Raw genomic sequence first — 23297 nt, 5'->3', positions numbered from 1 at the left:
GCATCTGCGTTACTGCGCTTTTCTTTGTGTTTTATTTCAGAGGCGCGTCCGCTTTGACCTTGAGCGGCGTGTGCTTGATGACGCGTTGGTGTGACCATTTTTCGGGCACGACGCCGCCGCCTTTTCTCGTAATGGGACATATAAGGTTTTCGCCTTAAAACGGGTCTTTTCTCAGTCGGTTGTAGTCAAACGCAAGTGTGTGAACGGACCTTATAACCTCATGGGTTGCAAGCCAGAAGAGCCGCGTTTTCTACGTCACCCGCCAGCATGCCGCAGAGAGCAGCGGGCCAGAATGGCATCGATCTCTCATTCTCGCTGTTTTAACTGATTAAATAAATATCAACAATAGCATGGTGCTGCGAGTGCACTGTACGGTGCTTAATACACTCGGGGATTTCTTGAAGTGTGATATGGAATGTTAGTATTTATAGTAGGTGACAGGCTAGGAATTGAGATGGAGGCCACGCCTCCAGCACGCGTTTGTTGCCTTTCACCAGGTTTCGGCTGCGCGTGCCACGATCCACAGGCAGAAAGCTCGAGATGGAGCGCCCACTGAAGTCTTAGCCTGGCGCCGACTAGTTCACGAAATGGTGGAACGTTTAACCCAACCGCGAACCTTTGGTGGTCGTTACACGACGAGCAATGCGGGGGAATTCGTTCTTACCCACATCGGCGTTCGTAAAATTAGTCTTGTCCGTAGAGAAGCCTGGTCCGTTGCCATAGGTGAGGACAGTGAAAGGCAGCTGATCGACGTCCGAGTAGCCAGCAATACCTGCAAATTGAACCTAATTAGACAACCTTCTTAACTAAGGCATATAGAACGTTCGGACCTGGCCATTTCTGTCCCTTTTGCGTAAGTGGATTATTTTCTGATCTAATAGTTCCACATCAGACCTTGATATTCTTATGGGGAATATCGCACACTTTTTTGGCAATGCCAGTTGGTAGAGCTAATGCAAGGTTTCGCAAAAGATGCGAGGGTGCGGTATGGTAGAATTTAAGTGAAGCATTCCTAACCTGGTGTCTGTACCTCTTCACATATGAGGGGCAGGTTATCACGCCGTAAAAAAACATTTTTAGTCAGTTTTTATGAAGGGAGGAAGGGTTTGGGCGATAAAGAAACCAAGAATTTCAGCCAAACTTAATACAATTTTCTGCAAGGAACATTCGGGATTGTTGACCGTTACGTTCAACATTCCTAAAGGTTTGTGTTTATTGCCTATATGTAGACTTGTAAAGTAATCCGCTACAAATAAAGGGTACTTGGAATCCGTTACATTTTCAGAAATTTTGTAATTACCACGTTAAATGTTTGCGGCAGTAATCTTTAATGTTTTGTAACAAATATTGGTAACGGATTACTTTAATTACTCGTTACTTAAAAAAAAAAGATATGAACATATAGAAACTGAAGCAATATGAACAAGCCATTCAGTAGCATAAAGATAGCCAGCAAAATCAACCAAATAGAAAATATCGTAAAGAGGAGAATACTCTAAAAAAGAAACATTTCTTGTATGACCGGTTACAAGAACCACTAGAAAAAACGTGTAAGGCATATACAAATATCAGAAAAACAAAGATCAAAAAGACAACGCTGAGTATACAAATATCAGAAAAACAAAGATCAAAAAGACAACGCTGAGTATACAAATATCAGAAAAACAAAGATCAAAAAGACAACGCTGAGTAGACGTTGTCTTCTTGAACAGACGCTCCAGATTTCTAAAGCCGGAGTCGCACTGCTCATACATGATACAAAAGACGGTCTGCAAGCACGAGCCACCTAAATATCCGTGGTTCGGATGCCGCGTGCCAAGTTCTCTCCTTGAACTCATCGCCATGCGGCATTCCAAGCACAGACATCGCAGTGACTCCCTTTCAAATCTGTATGCAGACTGTCGTTTGTACGATATATACACCGTTCCAATATTTACAAGTCCTCATCCCAGCACGCGCGTCGCTGAAAATGCATGCTCCTGGTCGGTTCCATGGAACCGACCAGGAGCACTTCTTGGGAGAGAAGGGCGCCGCCATCTTGAAATATCGTCACTTCCAGTATGGGCGAAAACAATGTTTTGCCGTCGCCACGTAAGCAGATAAACATAACCGTCACCCATTCTCGTTTTGTCTCCCCTTTATTTTTCTACTAGTTGCAGTTTGAAACGTTTTAATATTTTTTCGTCACCCATATCGGATATGCCTTCTTGGCGGCCGGGGGTGAGAATAACCGGAAAAGGTCCATAAGCAGTGTGACCCCGGCTTTAAAGTGTAGCTGTGTCCACGCACGTTCCTATTTGCAAGCAGGGTCATGCGAGGGATGGCAAATGCCCGAAGCGGGCGGTAAGAAGCGAAGGGGAAGAGAGGGTGTGAAGCAGCGCTCGCCCACCCTCCGTTTACTGTTAGCATACTTCATTTCGCTAGGGATTGAGCCCCCGCGCCCCAGATGATCAGTGGCCCCAAGAGGAGGAAGAACTTTCGCTACAGAAAGCTATCGAGGTCGTCATTCACGGGGCGGCAGCGGAACCATTATCACTAAAGGGGCCTCCATTTGCATACGCTCTTACGTGTAACGACAATCGATTCAAAATAAAAGGTAAGACTACACCGAGTCAAGGAAATTTGTAAGATTAACGCACTTCCGCCGTGTTTTCAAATTCTTCTTTCGTTTTTTTAGTACTATTAATATACCGTCCCCAATTGAAGCCATTTTAAGAAAGAAGAAAGTACACGAAAAAAATGTGATCGAATTGAACGCCACCAAAAAACCTCGACTTCGAAGAAGCATTCCAAGAGACGAAAATACAACGTGTCTGTACTCTGCACCAATGCTTTGTCCATACCAACTACGCGCACCGGCCCGATATCTCACCGAGGATGTTTGTGCCTCGCTGTGGGTAGCCTCCCATGGTGAAGGTATGCGAGTGATCGGCCGTGACCACGATCAGGGACTCTTCCGGGTCCAGGAGCTTGTAGGTGTCCGAGACGGCCTGGTCGAACTCGAGGGCCTCCTCCAACGCCGAGCCGCCCATGCTCAAGTGGTGCGCCTGATCGATCCTGCCACCTGAGCCAAACAGATGGCGATAATCGCTCGTCATACAATGTACATACGTAAAAAAGAGTAAACCTATTTGTGTACCAGTTTTTCTGCGCACTGTGATAATCATCAGTGAGTTCACTTGACCGCAGACCACTCAAACTGAAGAAATCTACGGGAAATTGCGTGGCCCAACTAAAAACGTTTCCGCCAATAATTGCATCTTGCGAATGTGACACTCGGCATGAGTAAAGCGTGTAAGATGTCGCGCTGAGTGTCACAGCAGGGGCCTCAATTTTCTAGAAAAATTTTTAGAAACACCCTTGGAGCGACCATATGTTGCAATACTGGCAATTGCACACTCGTGCTCGTGTCACTCCCTGTATATGTCCCCCCGTTTTGTAACTTTCTATAACAAAGAACGAGCTCGGGAACAACCGGACGCGTGGACGCGCTCTCTTTCTCTCTTTCTTTCAGAAACATACACGCAGACACACTCACACAAGCACTTAATTGTGTCCCACAGCCACCGCAAGGGTTTGAACCAGCACGGTCAAAGGGTTTATACGAACAAAGAAAATCGCACCAGACAAAGATAGGAGGTTATAGAGCAAATGACCTTATGCAATGAGGCTCTTGCTTGCTTTTAATTTTATTTAATTCTGATTCTTAAAAGATCGCCTGAGTGAAAGAGAGAGAGAGAGAGAGAGATCATTAGTGATTCTAATTCGGCATCATAAGAATTATTAAACATTACTAAAATTAAGAAGCGCAAAAGACAAGGACAAGAAGGACACAACACAGGACAAGCGCTTGTCCTGTGTTGTCTCACTCTTGTCCTTGTCTTTTGCGCTTTTTAATTTTCGTAATGTTTGACCAACTAGGCCGACAAATCATTCTGCTAGAATTATTAAAGACGGTCACTCACCTTCGACGAGAAGAACAAATCCGTTGGGAGCTCTGCTCAGCATGTCCACTGCAACCTTGGTCATTTCTGGTAGGGTCGGCTTAGTGGTGTTGGCCTCGCTCCTCTGAATCACGTACGGCACGTGGCTGTTGTCGAAGAGACCTGGGCGGTGTGGTGTATAAAATATTACGATTAGTTCGGTTCAACATCGGGTTTTATGTTCCACGTTATCTTTGACGACCGAGCTGTAACTTAAGAGTTTTGTATGAGCCGCATAGTAAAAACAATTCCCAGTCTGTAATTCACTGAATTTACGTAACGTTTCCTCAAACTTAAGTTCCTAGTTAGAAAACACTTATCAACCTTATCATTGTTTAAAAAAAAGCAAAGAAAACACGTTGATCTCTCCATATCTACACTTAATTTCTACCCTTTCGTTGTCTACAGGCGTGCTACCAGATGGCTTGAAAGTAAATTAACGTTGTAACTATCCACAAAAGTTATTCTAAGAAGGAAATCTCTAATTACAGACCTATTTCATTAACGTCTATTCAATGTAAGATAATTGAACATGTATTTTTTAATTCAAAGATGATGTGTCATCTAAAGGTAAACAATTTAATTATAAATGAGCAACACGGTTTTCGTAAGGGATTGACTTGTACAACAAATCTTGCGGAATTTTTTCACGAATAGGTATCTGGTATTGACGAATGCAAACAAAAGAACTCTATTTGCTAGTACTTCTGCAAAGCATTTAACACGGTTTCCCACTTAATTCTTCTCCAAAAACTTAAGCTGCTCAAACGAGATTCAACTGTTATAAAATGGTTTGGAAGTTATCTGTCCCAGCGGCGCCAGTGTCCGGTTTTCAACGGCAAACGGTCTGATTACGTTGATGTAACATCTGGAGTCCCCCAGGAACAACCTTGGTTTTAATTTATATTATTAACATTTCTAGCCAAATAACATGTCATTTACGACTGTTTACCGATAATAGTGTTTTGCATAGAAGCATTACAAGTGAACAAGACGCAGGACAATATACCTATTGCTAAATTACCGAAGCATCGAGGAGAATGCAGGGATTGGTGTTCCACGCGCCGCACGTGCTGGCCTCAGCAGTAGTAAGTTTTCTAAAGCAAATACCTAAAACAAATTGGATCTTGAACGCGCGTTCGTCAAAGCTTTATTTTGATTATTTACTTTGAATCTTCTATACGAGGAAGGCGTGCGCGTGTGGCGCGTAGAACACAAATCCCTGCATTCTTCTTGATGCTTCCGTAATTTAGAAATACATATATTACAAAGGGACCTGATACGTGTTGAAAGCTGGTGTTGTAAATAGAAGATAAATCTGAATCTAAAAAAGTGTGTCCGTGTAACTTTTTTACGAGTAAGAAAAAAAATAATATCAAATATTCCGTGAATAACTACTTCATCGAAACAGAATGTACGTACAAGTATCTGGGTGTTACGTTGTCGATCGACTGTTCATGGAACGCTCAAGTTGACGATGTAACGACGATGTCACGACGATGTCAGGGCATTGAACTTTAATCAGCAAAATTTAGAATGTTCCGAAACCAGCTTGAACAAAACGGCATATATTTGACATGCGTCAGACCATTCCTAGAATATCTGTGCGTTGTATGACACCCTGCACTTAAATATCGAATTGAAAAACTATAAAAAATCTAAAATAGGGCATCGAGGTTTGTTCTGGGACGATGCGGGCAAAATGATAGTTGTACTGACATGAAAAAAAAAAAAAAAAGGAATTGCTCTTAGTTTGACGGAACAAATACAAGTTGAGAATTGCTATTAGACCGACGGAGAAAATGAAGCTGAATATTTATAATCAATATTTAATGGCAGAATGGGTATTGTACTCCGTTCCAGCTTAGCTTCGATCGTGGCCAAAGCTACGGGTCGCCGGATCCAATCAAACGCCGGCGATGACAGGACGCGACTTCGCCCGCGCTTCGTATGTATATCCCTCCGCGAGGACCCTGCGCAGAGGTGCCGAGGAGTCGAAGAGAGACATTGCGTCTGCTGGGATGATTAAAAATGTTATTTCGAGTTCTGGGGTAAAACTCCGGTTCATTACGGTGGCTCTTGGGCTTCGCAGAGGGCCGTCGCACTGCCGGCAGAGGAAAACCATGGCTAGAACACGGAAGTTGGTAGGTAAGGTTCAGTGCCCAGAGGTGTCTTCTTCTCTGTCGCGGTGCCGTCAGGAGCCCGCGGAAAAAGAAGTTGAGCGAGCTCTCTGGGTAGACTGCAGCCCTGTCTCCGATTTCTAGTCAAGCAGCGCACTCTCTCCGCAGACGCATAACAGCAACAAAAGCATAGCGCGTCTCTCCGGTCGCACTGGAATACGCGTTTTCTCGGCGCTCGACCCACACCGCGTGGTTTTGCCTCTCACCACCACCTTGACACCCGATTTGGACCCGGTTTTTTCATCGCAGAGCGTTTCGCGCCGTCGGTGGATCAATTTTTCGTTGATTTCCCAACGTCTATTAGCTCCGACGTTCGTTGAACAACTTCGAGGTACGACGCGGTTTGGGACTCCCGGCGAAAAAGAGTGCAGATTGATCACGATCTCGCGCCTGAACACCCTGGAGCCCAAACTTGCCTCACTTCTTATCTTGCGTTGTCGGTGGAAATTAGGAAAATAGAAAACCCGGGGATGTCCAACAACTTGGCGAGGAAAGCGTTGAACTTGAAGCCCACAACTCAACCGCTAAGAACACACGCACAAAGAAAAATGAAAAACGTGTAGTAGTTGCATCAATGTTGCCAGCATATAGGCGTTTTTCGTCGAAGCATACTCATTACTATATTATGAAGAGCGTGGAACGTAATACTTCTTTTTTATGATTAGTTCTTAGCAGGACACAACTGGAAATTTGTCCAATATTTGTGCACGAACAAAGTATTTCTAAAAGTTTACTTTTGCGAACTACTTCGGGATGCGTACGAACGCTCTTTTCGAAATGGTGAACTGTTCCCCAGTCTCTGGCTGATCGGGGAGCTAAGCTGAAACGAAGTATAACAAATATATTTAATTAAAAAAAAGGAAAGTACTTATTTTTAGTTGAACCGACTATTGTTCTAAATTAAGAGAATGTTGTGCCAGAACAAATATGTGCTCAAATACTTTCTTATTTTGTTAAGTTCATTTAGCAATGGAAGCAGCTGACAGGGGAGCGGTGTGCTCTGCAACTGAAGAAATGTATTTTTCAGGTTTGTAACTCCCCTGCAGTAACGCCTTCAGGCAATTGGGGGCGGGGGTAACTTCTGATTATAGAATACAGGTCACTTTCTGATTCTACGCATTTTGCTATTTTCTATTTAATGTATTAGGGTTGTGCACCGAAGAATTTTTAAGTAATTGGTTACTTTCGATCGATTAGTAATTTAGTCAATCTTTCTATGTTGAGGCTGTCAGAATGGTTAAGGTATCGCGAGGGTATAAATATAACATTGTACCTTTAGAAAACAGTACCCAACGTGAAGTTGGATGAGATTTGAAGAGCACTGCGATGTGATTTATAGAGCACAGTACGCGGCGAAGCTTCCTTTTACGTAGTGAAAATGTGTGCTACATTTGAACGAGTTAATATACAGTAGTAATGTTACTAAATTGCTGCGTCTATATTGTTCGCCCGGGTCCCCAAATCCCGCAGCCTGTTCCCAGAGACCCATTCCAACGCCACTTAGAAGACAGGGCCTGTGCATCACGTCATCGAGTGGACACCCGACCCGCCTCGAGAGGCGAACACGTCGAAGCTCTACGACAGTCGCGGCGTGCCAGCGTTCCGCTCGTTCTGAGACTCTGCAAGACGTGCTGGCGACCCACTGGTGATGACGCTTGGGGCAAGTTAAGGGCCCACGCCTTGTCTTCTAGGTGTTAACGCTCACCGAGCAGGTAGTCTGTCTTCTGCGGGTTCACGCTGAGAAGTCCCTGCTTGTTCCAGACGTAGGTGGCGTTCCCTTCGCTCTTTCTGGCGTCCGTCCATTCCTTGATGAGGTTCTTGCCGTCCGTGCGCTGTCCCGGCTTGCCCTCTTCGTCCATCATGTTCTTGTCGAGGAAGACCCGGCGACCGCCCCCCAGAATCACCTGGAAGGGAGCCGTGAAAACACGTATCGAGGATTAGAACCCTGGTAGCAAAAGAGGTTCTAAAGGACCGCCCAATAAATATTCGAGCTTGTTTCGAAGGAAAAACGTTTCTCAATTGCCGGCCAACTAAGGACCTAAAAAATGTATTTATAATCGCTAAAAGCTTAAAATAATTCTGGGCATAGAGAGTCTTCAACGTCTAATTATCTTTTTTGTATTGCCTCGTGTTGTCTTACTTCGTCTTGGTCGTTGTCGCTCTCTGCATATTACACTTTTTAAAATATGAACCAACTATGGTAGCCCTACTAACCACTTTCCTGCGTCTAATTATCGCTCGGCAGCCAATGAGCTCGCGGCATTAGCTGATGAGAACCCCGATGGACGAATCACGAAGACAGGGGCACGAACATTATGCGGAACGCAAGTTCTTGCCTGCTTCTTTCGCAGGGGTTGCGGTGGCGTCAGAACGCCGAGCACTGATTGGCTCTGATTGGAAGGATGGGGGTAGATCTCTATATGCAAGCTGCCTCGAGGTCTATTCACTATATTTCCAATCCGAGCCAATCGGAGCTCGGCGTTGTTCTGACGTCACCGCAACCCCTGCGAAAGAAGCAGACGAACTTGCGCTCCACTTAAGCCACGCTCCGCGTGTCTTAAACTGTCATTTCTTTTTTAATAAACGTTGACTTTTTTTATAAACGTTTTTTTAGACTTTTTTTTTTTATAGACGTCTCATTTTTTTATAAAGTGACAGCGCAGAAGCCTATACAAATTCGCAAAGAGTACTTCGCATCCTAGGACCGTATGGAACATTTAGTATGTGCTTGAATGTATGCGGCTCAGACCTCCTAATATCGTGCCCAATCTTAACGAATATTTTGGGCTAGTTACGCGGAATAATTTTGAGGGCGCAGTGCACCCCCGAGGGTACTCTCTGGAAAACACCTGGATTCCTAGCAGTGTTTGTAGGCGTTACCGAAAAAAAAACGTACCTAAATACGCTACTCGTTACTCACTAACGAAAGGAACGCGCTACGGACCCACGTCACGTCAAAAATAAATGAACGCGGTACCGTTACCGATAAAAAGTAACACAGGTTACTTTGGCGTTACTTTTTTGTGCATGAATTGAAAACGTTTTACTGTTTGACGCCACAGTTAGAAGCGCCACATTTCAAGAAAATGCGAGTGTTTTCGTGGGTAAAAGAGACGCAAAATCTTGAAGGAATGTAGGAGAAGCGCTAGTATTCATTCAACTCTGCGCCTGGAGGCTCAAAAAAAAATTTTTTTTTTTTGAAGTGTAACTTTTTTTGTAAGTCTTGGCAACAAGATGTAGCAAGTAACGTAACTACGTTTTCCGATACTGTTTTGACAATGTAATGAGCGCGTTACCACGCTAAAAATAATGCAACGAGTGCCCGCCAACACCGGTTCCTAGAAAGCGAGCTAGAGAATCCATGCTTTGGAGGAATGTACGTCCAAACTTCACTTGTTTACCCCCTTCCTCGTAACATCTAAAATGTTACTAGAACGACGTGGAATCAGAACTGACTCACGCAGAAACGAATCGAGAAGTATACGGCTCCTTGCAAGCCTGAAAGCCAAAAAACTTAATACTACCTTTCAGCACCAAGAAACACTCGCCTGGCTGGTCTGTTCGCCAACATGATTAGAACTTATGTGTAAGCACTGAGAACCTGAGAAACGCGGGGCGTGCAAGTCACGAGCCTTTAATGGCCGTTCCGTAGTCAATTAAGTTGCGCACAGGAATGTCAAAGGACGAAACAGGAAGCGTGAACATTTCAGACTTGTAGGGCACTCATTACAAGTAATCAAATGACTTGTAACCTATTACTTTTTGGAGGAAGTTGGTAATTATTCGATCGCATTTATTAGGAAGTAATTGCGAGAGTAATCTGATCATTCTTCAAAGTAATAAAATTACTCGTATTTCTTTGTGCCCTTTTCTATGGGGCCTTTTGTTTGTACACGTCCTACTAAAAACAAATCACCAAACAAAGTCTGACAGGAGGATGGTTTACCGAAACTGGTCATTAAAGAGATGACTTTATAATTCGGCGATAATAATCCAATAATAGGCAGCACAAGAGACCCGTTCTGAAAGCGGCAGAAAAATCTGACTTGAAAAACTAAAGTAACCGAAAAAGTAACGTTTAAGTTTTCTCGTGTAACGACCAAATAATTTCCTCTTCAAGTAATCGAGTAATCTAATTGAGTTAACTGAGAGTAATTGTAATCGATTACTTTCTTTTTCAAGAAACGCATGCAAGACAACATAATAAGTTCTGTCCTGCGTTTCTCAATGGTCTTTTGAGCCTTTCTCACAAGCAAGGAAGGTCGTCTTTCTTAATCCCTCTTTTAGGTGAGCGTTTCAAGCATCGGGCGACCCTTCTCAAACACCCGTTAAATTCGATAAACAAATCATTTTCGTGAATCTTAGAAATATTCGACAATTCGTAATAGCCGCATCTTTGCACAGCCTCGACGGCCAAACTTTTGGGAGGATGAGGTCCTTCTGTGTAAGTCGTTAAAAATATTCCTACGAAAAAAAAAAAAAAAAATGTGGGTCCAGAACAAATATTAATTAATGTTTTCCCAAACATTAGAGTTTTATAAATTTTACGAGCGGAGACACACTGTGGCTAGCATAATTAGAATTTAAAATACCAGCCTCCAACATGTAGATGAATTCTAAAAACATATGGCACAACTGTAAGCCACCGGCGCACTACTCAAACCTTCAAGCAGTATCGCTTTCGCCAGCGTTTATCATAAACCTCCCGCAAAAAAAAAAAGAAAAAAAAAGAGTAGTCATTTGCTTTTGTTGTAGAGTCCTGCCCGTCAAACCAAAAAGAAAAAGAAAAGAAAAAAGAACAAGCTGAGTACGTGTTTACGCGAGTCATGGGAAACGTATCTGCGTGCAGCGCGGGCCGTCAAGCTATCCGATCGGCTTGCAATACCTTGTGTAGCCTCCCACACACCTGCGCATCTATGGTGTGCGCTGCTGCGATAAAAATGCGGGGAAACGCGGCCGAGCGTGGATCAGCAAGAGCAGTAGGGACCCGGGAAAGGGATGCGCAGACGTTTTCACTCTTCCATCATTCCACGTGTGCTCTATACAGAGCGAGCACGTAAGCGATAAACGTGTCTGCTATCTTATCAATAGCCTCCCAAAAAAACGAAACGCTAGCTCTTTGGAATTCCCCTCTGCCCAGGCACGAGGACTTCACGTTCGCTAATCTACGCCCAACGGGTCTTTCGATAAGCCCATAGCACCAAGGAGTATAGCTGCAGTTACACGCGTTAAACGTGCTGGCGTCTGCAGCAGTACCTGCGTAAACGCAAATCCCTCAAACACCTGACACTTCCCACGTCAACGCCTTATTTTGATTACTTACTTTGAATGTTCTATACTGACAAGGAGAGTGCGTGCAGCGCGTGTACCTAAGTTCTTAGCATTCTCCCGCGTGCTTGGGTAGTTTGGCAGAAGGCCTATTAGCAGCGAGATGTTTTGGTGGCGCCCCCCTACGGTTCCCTTCCGTGACGTCATTACCTTGCGAACAACAAGTTCTATGGTGTTTGGAATGAGCATGGTGGAAGCTTGAAATCATTGCGCTCTAAAACAAAAACTGCCAACACCCTCAAAATTGAAGTTCTTATATTACTCTCCTTTCCGTCGATGAGAAATCCTTTGCTGACGTCATAGTCAGCATTTGGTCAATCGTGGAAGGCCAACTACATGTCGAAGCTTTCGATCGCGCACGTCGCCAATACTGCTGTGTCCTGAGAGGACGAAGAATATTGAAATTTTTCACCGCGCATTTTCGAACCTACTTTCACGGCTTCGTTTTTTGGCCGCCAGGCGCTGTGAAACTTTGGTTCGTTCAACAAGACTGGCGAGCGAACAGGCCGCCAGAGCTCTTTGTTCTAGAAACTATATGTGCTGTAGATTTTACTGCAGACACCAATAGTCGTTTGCACCTCAAAAACCGTAGTCAAAAAAGCTCGGTTCCTCGCGAAGCGTTAATAATAGCCACCTTTTATAACAGACATAAAATGTTGTGTATACATTTAGAAACGATTATTTGTTATTTTATCAGAACTTGCGCATATAAAACCCAACAAGCATTGTTTTTTTTGTTTTTTTTGTGAAAGTTCATTTTCAGGAACTACTTGGCGCAGCGTTTAAAAAAATACGCAATAATTTTTTTTCGCCATGTCTACACTTTTTTAGTGACTAAAAAAATAACAGTCCAGCATGCAAACAAAAAATCCACTTGATCAAGCTTGCCACTTCCACAAGCGAGACAGAAGTGCGCGCCAAGCGCATTGACATTTCGAATGACAGCTGCTATAATCCGTTTCGCACCAAGTATGAGCGCACTTTGTGCGTATCACCGGCTAAACCAGTCACGCAGAGTGAATATGATGCTGGGATTTTTTTTTTTTTTTTCGTGTGGATTGGTTTACTTGATAATAGTAAACGAACAAAGACGACGGGCACCATGACGAAGCGTTTTTGGCGCTAGTTGATATCGTAGCGTCGACTGCGGTAGGACTTGAAGTAAAACGAAGTACGTACGTCCAGGCCAGAGCCGTATATTGGAAGAGTTTGGCCAGTGGGTGTGGCGACGAAGGCGCCGGAGAGGAGAAAAGTAAATGAAAGGGAGGAGAGCGCCGAAGGAGCGAGAGAGAAAGAAGGGAGCAGAGAGGAGACGACCGCCATTTTTGAGCAACGCTGTCGGAGACTGGTCGGAGAAGAGCACTGCTGAGGCTACGCGTCGTCTGCTACGGGCCGACTTCTTTTTCGCCTGAATAAAAGTTTGTGGCCATACGCCGAAAAATCTTCATTTATTAGCTTTTTAACCCACCGAGGAATAACATAATGTCATTTTCTTGCCAGAGCCAGCGATATAAAAGGCAATAATCGAGATTTAGATGCCGATCCCACGCATTCCGCCAGGAGAATAATCGAAGATGGCGGCCCTCCCCGCTCAGGAGGGAGCAGCCGAGAGTTCACGCGCATGCGCTCATGCCTCTCGCTCTAAGCCGCGTGCTGATTGGCTCACTTGGGAGGAGAGCGTTACGGCGGCGAGATCATAGACTGACCAAACTCTCCCCATATACGGCTCTGGTCCTGGCCATTAACCATTTATCAGTTGAAGCTTGAACATCGTTCGAGTGTCCGGTTTTCCCGACTAAACTAGGTGGAATCTCATCTGTCGAACTTGACACAACTTGAAGTGGTTGCTGATAAGCGAGCCGCGTGTACATTCTGTACTGATACTGACAATCGGCAACTCCCATCGACTGACCGCGCCGTGTGTGTTTCGAAAGGGAGATGGGCAAACTTGATCCTCAGAAGACGCGACTCATACGATCGCGAAGGCTGCATCTCGTTGCGCAGCGGGATGAGCAAAACTGGGGATTTTTTGTAACTCTAATCGAACGGCGGAGCTCTGTGACAACTCGCCCCTTGTTTAATTTTGAAAGTGAGCGTAGCTAGGCCGCGGCATGACGCTACGGAATAACCTAGGAACCATCATTTCCTCCCCTGAAGCATAAGTTTCGTCATGCTTGTTGTTCCTTAATGAAAAAAAAAAGTATATACCGAAAGTTTCATTTGTTGCATTTCTTTAAAAAGCCGCATGCTCCACTTTGTTTCCCTTCTAGCAAACCGAATACTATAACTCGTCGTCGATACAAACCATCATATACACAAACAAAAAGAAAACCCGATATCAGAACTGTTTTCACAGAGCATCAAGTACACCCTCCTCTCCGCACGAATCCCAAGAAAAATAGCGCTATGGTTAGCGCAAACTGCGTTCTCTATCAGCTCAACATCCTTCACTCTGAGTTACAAGAATGCCTTATACCAGCCAACTCTCTGAACTGCATCAGAAAGTTTTACAAGAAAACATGATCCTACAACGTATAAAAAAAAAAAAAAAAGATGTAGGCAGTTTATCGGTGTATAATGCGATTCTTTCCAAAACCTTTGGCCACAGAATACGTTAGCATTACACCCTTTTTAAAAGTTCGTCAAGCAACACAGGCGGATGCCATATTTTGCGCACGGCTTCTGCGCGAAGCGCGGAATTCGATCCGAGTTGAACGCAGCACTTTGACGCAGCACTCGTGTAGCAAGCATGCGGAGCTGAGTACTCGCCGAGCGCTGGAGTAGCACTCGTGTCAAATGCATTCTCAGAGTGCATGCCCAAAATATGGCGGCCTCGGATCATTGGCGCAGTAGCCGCTGGAGGGCGCGCACTTTTCAAAAGAGATACTCAAGGCGAAATGCACGGAAGGCCTCTGGCTTTAGGACAGAAGTCCGACCGGTTTTCCGGTATTCAAACTTTGAATAAGGTGCAACCCCGGAAAAAAAAAAATTAATACGGTGTCTGGAGGAAGTCTTCAACTGGAGTGCATAGAGGGTCCTAACCCGCCCGTACATCGAAGGTCGTCCCAAAATGACAACAAATGACGTCACAAAAGCCGGCGTGTCTTTGCTGTCGGATGTCGCGATCCTGGCGGTTGGTGCTAGAAGTTCCGACGAGCAGTATGCTCGAACGCGAGGGTCGTTGTGGTCATAAAGTCTCGACTGCCGACTGCCAAGGCTTCCGTGTACTGTCAAGCTAGGGAGAGACCTGTAGCAGAACAAGCGTCTGCCACATGCAGCACCGCTGTTGTCACACCTCCAGGATTACGGCCGGACATCATACAAAAGAGAGTGGGGACACCATCTGAGGCGGTCTTTGTATGAGTCATGTGACATGACTCATGTCACATTGGTAGTACGAAAAGTCTATGCAGACATGTCCGAAGCATACATATGCCTGCCGCGCTTCGAAAGTGCTTGACGCGTATCTGCAGATTATTCCGCCATCATGTCCGTATACAAGCAGTGCGAATGCGACTTTATGGCGTCGTCAGGCGGAAGTCGAGAGACGACTTTGTAGAACACGGTAAGCACACCAGTCGAAGACGGGTTTCGGACCTCGTGTCAGATACACCCGACTGCCTTCCAGCAAACGTTCGTTCGGAAGGCGGTAATCTACTCACCTTGTATCCCTTCCCTGGCGACGAGTGCACTAGCTGGTAGGCGATGTCCTTGGCGTCGCAGTCGGGAGGCACCGCGGCCTCCCAGTTCCGATGTCCCGAGTGGCTGTAACTCGCGGCCGGGGTGGCGTGCGTGACACGGGTCGTGGTCACGATGCCCGTCCACAGGCCGGAGTCCTGAGCCCACTGCATGATGCTCGACAGGTGGGTGCTCGTGTCGCTGTGGCACTGCCCGCTCTGCGAAGGAGCACCAGGTGCAGGTTTGTGATGTTGGCGCAGGAAAGAGAGATCCTGTACCTTATTGGCGGCCTAACCCTGCCGTATCATTTTGCCTTTCTGAGTTTGAAGTCGAATAATAATATAAAGCGCCGTGTTTTTAAGTCTTGTTTTGTTGCCGACCTTTGCACAATCCAATATTTGAACTACCGGTTTGTGCACCGCGAAGTAACCTTCTAATGGAAGCGTATACAGAAATAGCAAGTAACTAAGCACTTTGATTAATACTTTTTTTATTAAGAAAATGTTTCCGCATTGAAGAGTTCTCGGCTGCGGTCACGCCGAGAAAGTTCTAGTTTGATACTCAGAGGCATGAAAGCGTATTCAACGAATTCACGGTTAAGACAGATCAGAACCACTGGCCCCTCACTTTAACCCTGGAGTCGACTCCCAGCGTCTCGTAGTTGGCCTTGACCCCGCACAGGTAGGCCGTGGCCGTGTTGGCCGAGTCCGACGTCTGCACGTCCAGCCCGTACGTCCTGGCCAGAGACAGATGCGGGAAGATGTCCCAGGATAGGACGCTCTCCTCGCCGCTCCGGTTGCTCAGTCGCTGGCCCTTGTAGATGCGCGCCGCCGTCACCGTCGGAATGCCCATGCCGTCTCCCAGGAAGAGCACCACGTTCTTGGCTCGTCCGACCTTCACCTGGTGCCTGAGTCGTCCATCGATTCCTGAGGCGCCCAGCTTGTACCAGTGGTTCTTGTCGGCTGCCAAAGTAAGAGTCGATGTTGTTTGGATTCCTAGCACATAAAGCACGAGTGCATTTCAGAAAGGTAGAAGGGCTGACAGTGCAGCGAATGCGACAAGTTCTCTATACTTCATTCCACTCTAATACCGTCGTTACACAAAGCCGCAGTTACCTGGATAACGTTCTGTGGAGTCCATGCTATAGGAGCGCACGTGCGCTTGCACGAGCACTCTTCACTTCCTCTGAAATAGCTGTCTGAGCTGGTGCTGGCCAGAGCGCCGCGACGGCAGAAATCGCGCCGCTCTAGGGCCAAAACCGCTGCATGTGAACCAGGCTTGAGAGTATAGAGGGCCGCCCACACTAGCGAGAAAACGCGCGTGGCACGCCGATCGCGGCAAGTAACAAAATGTCGCCGAAGCACAGTCAGCGCCACGAGCGCGTGCAGAGACACGCTCTTTATCTTCCCGCTTAACCGATTTATCGGCGCGCCGGGCGCGTTTTCTCGCTAGTGTGGGCGGCCCTTAAAGCGGTATCTGTTTTGAAGCGTAGCTGCAGTTAACTGGCAACTCCGGTCGAAAACGAAACCAAAATAAATGACTCGTGGCACGGAATATGATCACAGTTAAAATGTTAGAGTTTCAGTAGGTCGTGTTTTCAGGCCACGCCATTTGTAGAGGGAGCTCGCACTGCCACGTTGATACATACTCTGAAGCGCGCGCCCGTAGTGGTACCGGGTCTTTCAAAACGATTTGCTCTAACTCCCTAGAATACGTCGAAGTGAAGCCGTGTACTCCACTGAAACCGATTTTAAAGATGCGACCACCTAGCTTCTAGTCAAACAACACTGGGCGACGTGCACCGCAGCACCCCCGTGACGTCACGTCGCGGTGGTGCTGCGGCTGATTCCGTCCGTTGCACCGCGTATTTCAGCACCCCCGTGACGTCATGCCGCGGCCGTAGAGCCAACGTTACTAGATTACCTCAGTTGTGGAACTCCCGTGGAAGGGGGTCAGTCCGCCTTCCGCCGTTCGAAGCGCCATCTAGATTTGCGTTTACGAACTGTGCGTTCCATACAGTACGGTGGTGCGCCATCTAGAGACGCTGCGCTTCGAAACGTACGTATCCCATAGAATACACTGCAGTTACCATAGCAACCGTCCGGCGCGTCGAACGACGGGAGGCGAGTCGTGGTGAGTGAGGGGGGTACTGCTCGTGGTATGCAGCGTCTATGAGCAGTTCCGTAACTGAGTTAATCTAATAACGTTGACCAGTGCGGAGCGGAAGTTCGTCTGCTTCTTTTGCAGGCGTTGTGATGACGTCAGAGCGCCCAGCTCTGATTGGCTCTGACTGAACTATAGTGGGTAGATATTCAAAGCAAGCGTGACTTGAGGTCTACCCGCTATCCTTCAATCAGAGCCAATCAAAGCTCGGCGTTCTGACGTCATCACCACGCCTGCAAAAGAAGCAGACGTGCTTGGGCTCCGCATAGCTCGAGCTCCTTTACTCTGAACCGTGTCTTTGTAGCGAAAGCGCCTGTTCTGTGAAAGCTACGTTTCAAAGACGTGACCTTTTGCCTGTAGCCCTCGCGGACTTGTCACCTCCTCACAGCGACAGCAGACGTTCCGCGAAGATGTAACTTTTTCAAAAGCCAAGTCTCGCAGTAAAACGTCCCTGCGCACAGGATTTTTTTTTTTTTTTATTGTACTCAAAGTTTGGCAACTTAGTGGGAACCTCCTACTGTTCGCCGTAGTTGGTGGTTTACGTGTTTTGCGGGAAGGCGAACTCGCATAGTTTTTTTTTTTCTTTTTTTAGATTAGAATCTTTTTTTTTTTCTTTTTTTCGCGCAGCTTTCGTTAGCGTTTTCCAATGATTCGCAGCCCCCTAAACATGCCTGCGTATCACGCTTTCCCGCAGAATCGTTGGTGGGCCAATCTTTGCTATTTACGGAGCGCGTTTAGGGAACGAAGGGGCACAAGAACTGTTTTGCTCGAAAACGCAATTCGCGCGGATACAGTGAGTGAGTGAAACTTCGTGTTCATTACCCTTGTGCTGATTTCATATTTCCGATACAAACTGCCTTTACGCCTCTGTCATTCGCTCGGGACGCTCCGTACAGACCGCGTGCTTTCCAAGAAAGTCGCCGGCATTTTCATGCTAGAGTGTGAGCGTGTCCTCACGCGAACAGCCGCTTTCCACACTCGAATGAAGGGGTTCATTCGTCCGATGGCGTGCAGCCTCGCGCGACGAGCGAACCGCCCTGATGCACAGGACGGAAGTCACGGAACCAGCGAATCGCTATAGGTTCGCACGTCTATTTGTTTTGTTTTCAAGTTTTGAATCATGCCACATTTGAGCTGAAACACTCCACCCACGCGTGTGAGGACCAGAACCACTGTCCCTGCACGGATATAAAATATTTCGTAATGCACGATTTACGCGCTCGGGAGAAAAATAGACCCTCGGACTCCTTGTTTTGGCACTCTTGCTATGGTCTTCTAAAAGCGAGGAATGCTTCTCAAAGACCCCCCCCCCCCCCCCCCCCCCCCCCATTCCGAGGTCTGTCCGTCTGTGCATTTGTCCGCTGAATTTAGCGGGGAAATTAACGTCACGTGAAATCACGACTTGGCACCGTGAGGTCACGTGACGTGACATCATAGTAACACGTTACATCACGACTCGACACTGCGACGTCATTTTCTCCGCTAAATTAAGCGTGAAAACTAAAAAACAACTTGTTCTTCACTTCCCGAAAATATACTGCCTTTTGAAGAAATTGAGACGATCGCTCCCTAAACACTGCATTCCATGCAATATACATCTTTCGAGATGAACGGCGCTGCCAAAGTTTCTTATATTTTGTCTTGTAGAGTTACTTGATCATGGAGTCCAAATGCGACTCGTGCTCATTCGTGAATCGATCACCGGGCAAGAAGCGGAAAACAAAGCCCGTCGCATCGGCACCACTCGAAGAAAACAGGTTCTGAGCCGTGCGCAGTACGTGTGCATCCCACACGTACTTCGTGGCTAAACGGAACGGCTTGGCACGACACAGCCCTAGAGCTGTTTCATCATGTTAAATGCACATGAAGCCACACTGCGCGGCAAAGCTGCCAAGGGTGGATAATCTTCCCGCGTTTATCTGGCCCACTTCAGCGCCATACTGGCATCATGTGCACTAGACATAATTTACGCTGAACGCGAAGAAAAAAAAAAAGAAAAAAAAGGTTGTAAGTGTTCTTTGTTTTGTTCTTCGTGTTTGAGGATTTTTTGCTTTTGGCCACACGGTCTCAGATGGAAATGTTAGCCCAAATTCTGAGAAATAAACAGGGTGCATCGTGGAAAGTGAGTGCGAAAATAAACTGCCTATCGTAGAAAGTTTAGACTTTTGCCGCGTGTATAGGCGTTTTAGTACTCAGCATAATTGTATCTAAAATTAAGAGAGAGAGAGAGAGAGAGAGAGAGAGAGAAAGAGTTCCGATAAAAAGAAAACGAAAAAAAACATGGAGATAAAGCTAGCCTAATGGTTCTAATTGGCTACTTACAAATTTCGAAACAGATTTTAGAAATTCATCAAATGTCGGTGAGATGAGTCGGTGAATATAGAGACACATATCTCGCCAAAACGTAGTCACCTTTGCAATTTTGCAAATATAAAAATAAAGAAGACGTTAGCGTTTGCGTTTTTTTGTTTCACATCTTTTAAAGTGCAGCATTCAAAGGAGAACGTCCGACCTCGCGAAAGGCTGGATTGCTGAGCTTCTCTAGCCACCCTTCGCGTGTCCCTAACCATGCCTCTTTATATTTTTTTTATCTCCCACAAAACATAAATCCTAGACATTGAAATGTCATCGATGTGAATAAAACAAACTTTTAAACATTAAACAAAAAGGAAGAAACCCTAAAAAGCCCAGCATTAGGGACCCAAATATAATCCCATTCTCATTTCTTTTTTCTTTTCTTTTTTTTGAGGGTCCGGACACATTACGTAAGAAATACACACACATAAAAAAAAGAAATACAAACGCACTTGACATACGATAATTTCATATAACGTTTATACTCATTATTTATTTAGTCAGATGTGCCTATTAGCGATGTTAACGTAATCAACAAAATGTAAGGGCGCAGACGAGTTGGTGTACATTGCACATGATTGAAAAAACCTCGAGATTGCGGGTAAACGACACAACACCTAAAACGTCTCTATACTCTAAACAACTCTAAAAAGTCTAGAGACTTTTTAGTGTTGTGTCGTTTACCCGCAGTCTCGGGGTTTTTTCAACCACGTGCATTAACCTAATGCCTGCATCCCTTATACTCTACCAGAATATCCTAGGCATTTAGCTCACGGTGCACGCGGACACATATCAAGAAGTATCTTAGGCGTATCCAAAGATGCATATAATCACTGTCAGGTATCAAAGGCTGTTCGTCTTATTTAAAATGAAAGCACAGTTATTATCTCCCTACGGCCTAAAATGCACTTCCCAATAAACCCCAAGCAATTAGCTGACAAATACCAAATCAGGAAAATAGGAGACGCCATCACTGTTGCACTTCCTTCAGTCTGCCGAAAGTGCAACCACTATTGCGAGCGGCACGTTACAAACCCCGGGCTAGCAGTCGTACTGCACTGACTAAATTTCTCATCTACGGCGTGAACCGAGACCCTCTTTGCTAGAATTAGCGTCGCTGAGACTGTGCGATAGGAAGTACTACCTTGTGCCACTAAATAAGCTACGCTTCAGAGTAACGACACTTGGCCATATTGTGGCTGAAAATCATGGCTGACAGTTACCTGAAGCTTTATTTGAAATCACATGAAACGCTTTTCCGTCCTTCACAAATATTTAAACAGTTCGCGACAAAGCAAAGCAATCTTACATGAGCTTCCCAACACCGAATCTAATGCCGAGGAGGTCGCACTTTTGAATCCTGGCGATCGGCACTTGCGTCTGCTCTGCACAACGTTACTAAAACACTCAGTTGGGAAACTCACCTTTGAATCCCGGACCGCTCGCGTCCACCGAGACCAAACTAAATACGATAAAAGTGCCAAACATGAAAGTTAATTTATATTGCTACCGCGAAATGGCAATGCGAGATGGCGCCTCCAGCCCTTGCGCGACTCGACCTGGACTGATACATGCAGACGTGCCTTTCTCGGAGCGGCCGCTGCGGGAGAAATGGCGGCGTTGCGATCGCCACTAGTTCGGTTCTTGAGTACAGATCGAATCCCAGCTGGGCTGTTCTAGTAGCGCTGGCCCTGCATAAGCACCAAAATGGCGGCGCCCGCAACAATGTCGGGGAACGGAGTGCCGATACTCTATGCGCAGCTCATTTAGTGGCTTTAGTACTACCGAAGCTAGCGCGCACGAGCGAAGTGGCACGTGAATCCGAGTCTCAAGCGCTCGCGCGTCCCAGGCTTGGCAGGCTTGTACATAGATTGTTCCTCTTCCATGTCATAAATATTTGCAAATTCTTTCCCTGCCCCGTAGTTGTAGCTGAAAATTATAAGAAGCCTCCAAGCTTCCTTTTTATTCTTCTTGTCGTTCCTTCGTGTTCGTGCCTAGAAAAAAAAATAAAAATAAAAGCAAGTAGAGGTTAAGAGACTTCTGTTTATATGACTCGCATCATCCTCCGTCGTCGTGCGTGCTCAAAAGCCCTTAGCAGACTCAACGGGAGATCGATTGCACTTTGAGACGTTAAACCCAGAGAGCTTCAGCCAAGAGAACTAGAAAACAATTGCAAATGTAAAAGAAAAGGTCCTAAAAATAGACTCCTCGCACGACGCTAATGAAGAGTACGTCTTCGAAGCGCCACTTTTTGTTCGTTTAAAGCTTTTCTTCTTTTTATGTTCCGCGTCATATTTGTTACAATACGAAAAAAAGGATGAAGAGCAGGAAACAAGAGCGTGCGGGTTCGTCGAGCGCCAAGCTCTGCTTCGAATGAGAGCAGACGCAAACGTTAGCTTCCTCTCTGTTCGAAGGCGTTCGAATGCCGAACGCGTAACCTGACTTTGTCTCTTCTCCCGGCTCGAAGGCGTTCGAACGGTGAAGAGAAACAAAGGCAGCTGTACCTTCATGTGTCGACCCAGTAATTTTTGCAATCAGCTAGAGCTCGGCCTCCTGGCGTCTCCTCTCATTTCCTCCTCTCCATCAGTTTCCCACCGCATAGTCCCATCTCACTAATGAGAAATTCCCTCGGTGGATTTGTAAATCTTCAGAAGCTCGCGCCTTTAGAGGGGGGTGAACGTTAGCGCGCGCTTGCATGTACGAGAAGACATGAACAAAAATGAACTGCGAAACCACTCCAAATCCGCCGAGGGAATTCACCATAAGCGTTCGACGCGTCCGTGTTTTTTTAGTTTTTAGTTCGCGGGAGTAGACGACAGAAGGCAGGTGGCTGTGTCGGAGGTGGTTCGGGCCTCCTCGTGCTCTGCACGCGCAGAACTTCAGCGAAGTTGGGGCAAGTGCAGAAAGACTCCTCCATGCGCCACCAGTCAACGTTCTTAGATCTATCGATCTATCAGTCGACAAGCTCCACAAAAGAGCGGCGTTATCGCCTTCGTGGACGACGAAGAAGGAGCATTCTCGAAAGACGCTTTCTTTGCACCTACCTTTTCGCAAACTTTATGTTTACCGTAAGAATTCCGATAAGGTTTCTTTCCACCGCAAGTTATCTGCATCCAACGTTCCACCGATACCGCAGCTTCTATTCATGGGGAAGGGAAGGGGGGGGGGGGGGTTTATAGTGTATTCCCGGCGAGAAGTTTGGGGGGGGGGGGGGGAGGGGCTGATAGTGTATTCCCGGCGAGAAGTTTGGGGGGGGGGTGCTGAAAGTGTATTCCCGGCGAGAAGTTTGGGGATGGGTTGGGGATGGGGGGGGGGGGGGGGGGGGGGGCTGATAGTGTATTCCCCGCGAGAAGTTTAGGTATCGCCGCCTGGTGGAAATTTTTCGCCACCCAGAGTTAGGATACTTGAACTTCCTCTGCTGGTGCAAGCACGTGCAATGCCGAGCTTCTGTGCACTTTGTGTGGGTAGCGCGTGCACTACCCATATTGAGGAAAACAAAAGCGCCCCTAGCGAGCTTCTCAACGCGAATAGTGAGCGCCACCGAGCGCGCGCGCATGAAAAGGCACCTGACGTTCAATACTTCGTTTCAGTACAGTGTTGTCTCAGCTTA

General features: G+C 46.3%; 1 protein-coding gene across 1 annotated transcript in view; it reads right to left on the bottom strand.

Annotated features, from left to right (window-relative positions):
• Positions 1-23297, bottom strand: part of LOC8023085 (alkaline phosphatase) — a 40547-nt gene that overhangs the window by 3138 nt on the left and 14112 nt on the right. Inside the window, exons 2-7 of the mRNA XM_040207525.3 lie at positions 15797-16131; positions 15154-15387; positions 7869-8067; positions 3966-4106; positions 2873-3064; positions 665-772 (exon numbers count right to left, since the gene is read on the bottom strand). Coding sequence (XP_040063459.1) covers positions 665-772; positions 2873-3064; positions 3966-4106; positions 7869-8067; positions 15154-15387; positions 15797-16131 — 1209 coding nt within the window. The remainder of the gene's footprint in view (positions 1-664; positions 773-2872; positions 3065-3965; positions 4107-7868; positions 8068-15153; positions 15388-15796; positions 16132-23297) is intronic.

The sequence above is a fragment of the Ixodes scapularis genome, unplaced genomic scaffold (assembly GCF_016920785.2).
Source record: "Ixodes scapularis isolate PalLabHiFi unplaced genomic scaffold, ASM1692078v2 PGA_scaffold5__190_contigs__length_132052651, whole genome shotgun sequence".
Classification (NCBI taxonomy): domain Eukaryota; kingdom Metazoa; phylum Arthropoda; class Arachnida; order Ixodida; family Ixodidae; genus Ixodes; species Ixodes scapularis.
Note: the sequence above shows the minus strand (reverse complement) of the source record. Positions and strands in the feature narration are given on the sequence as shown.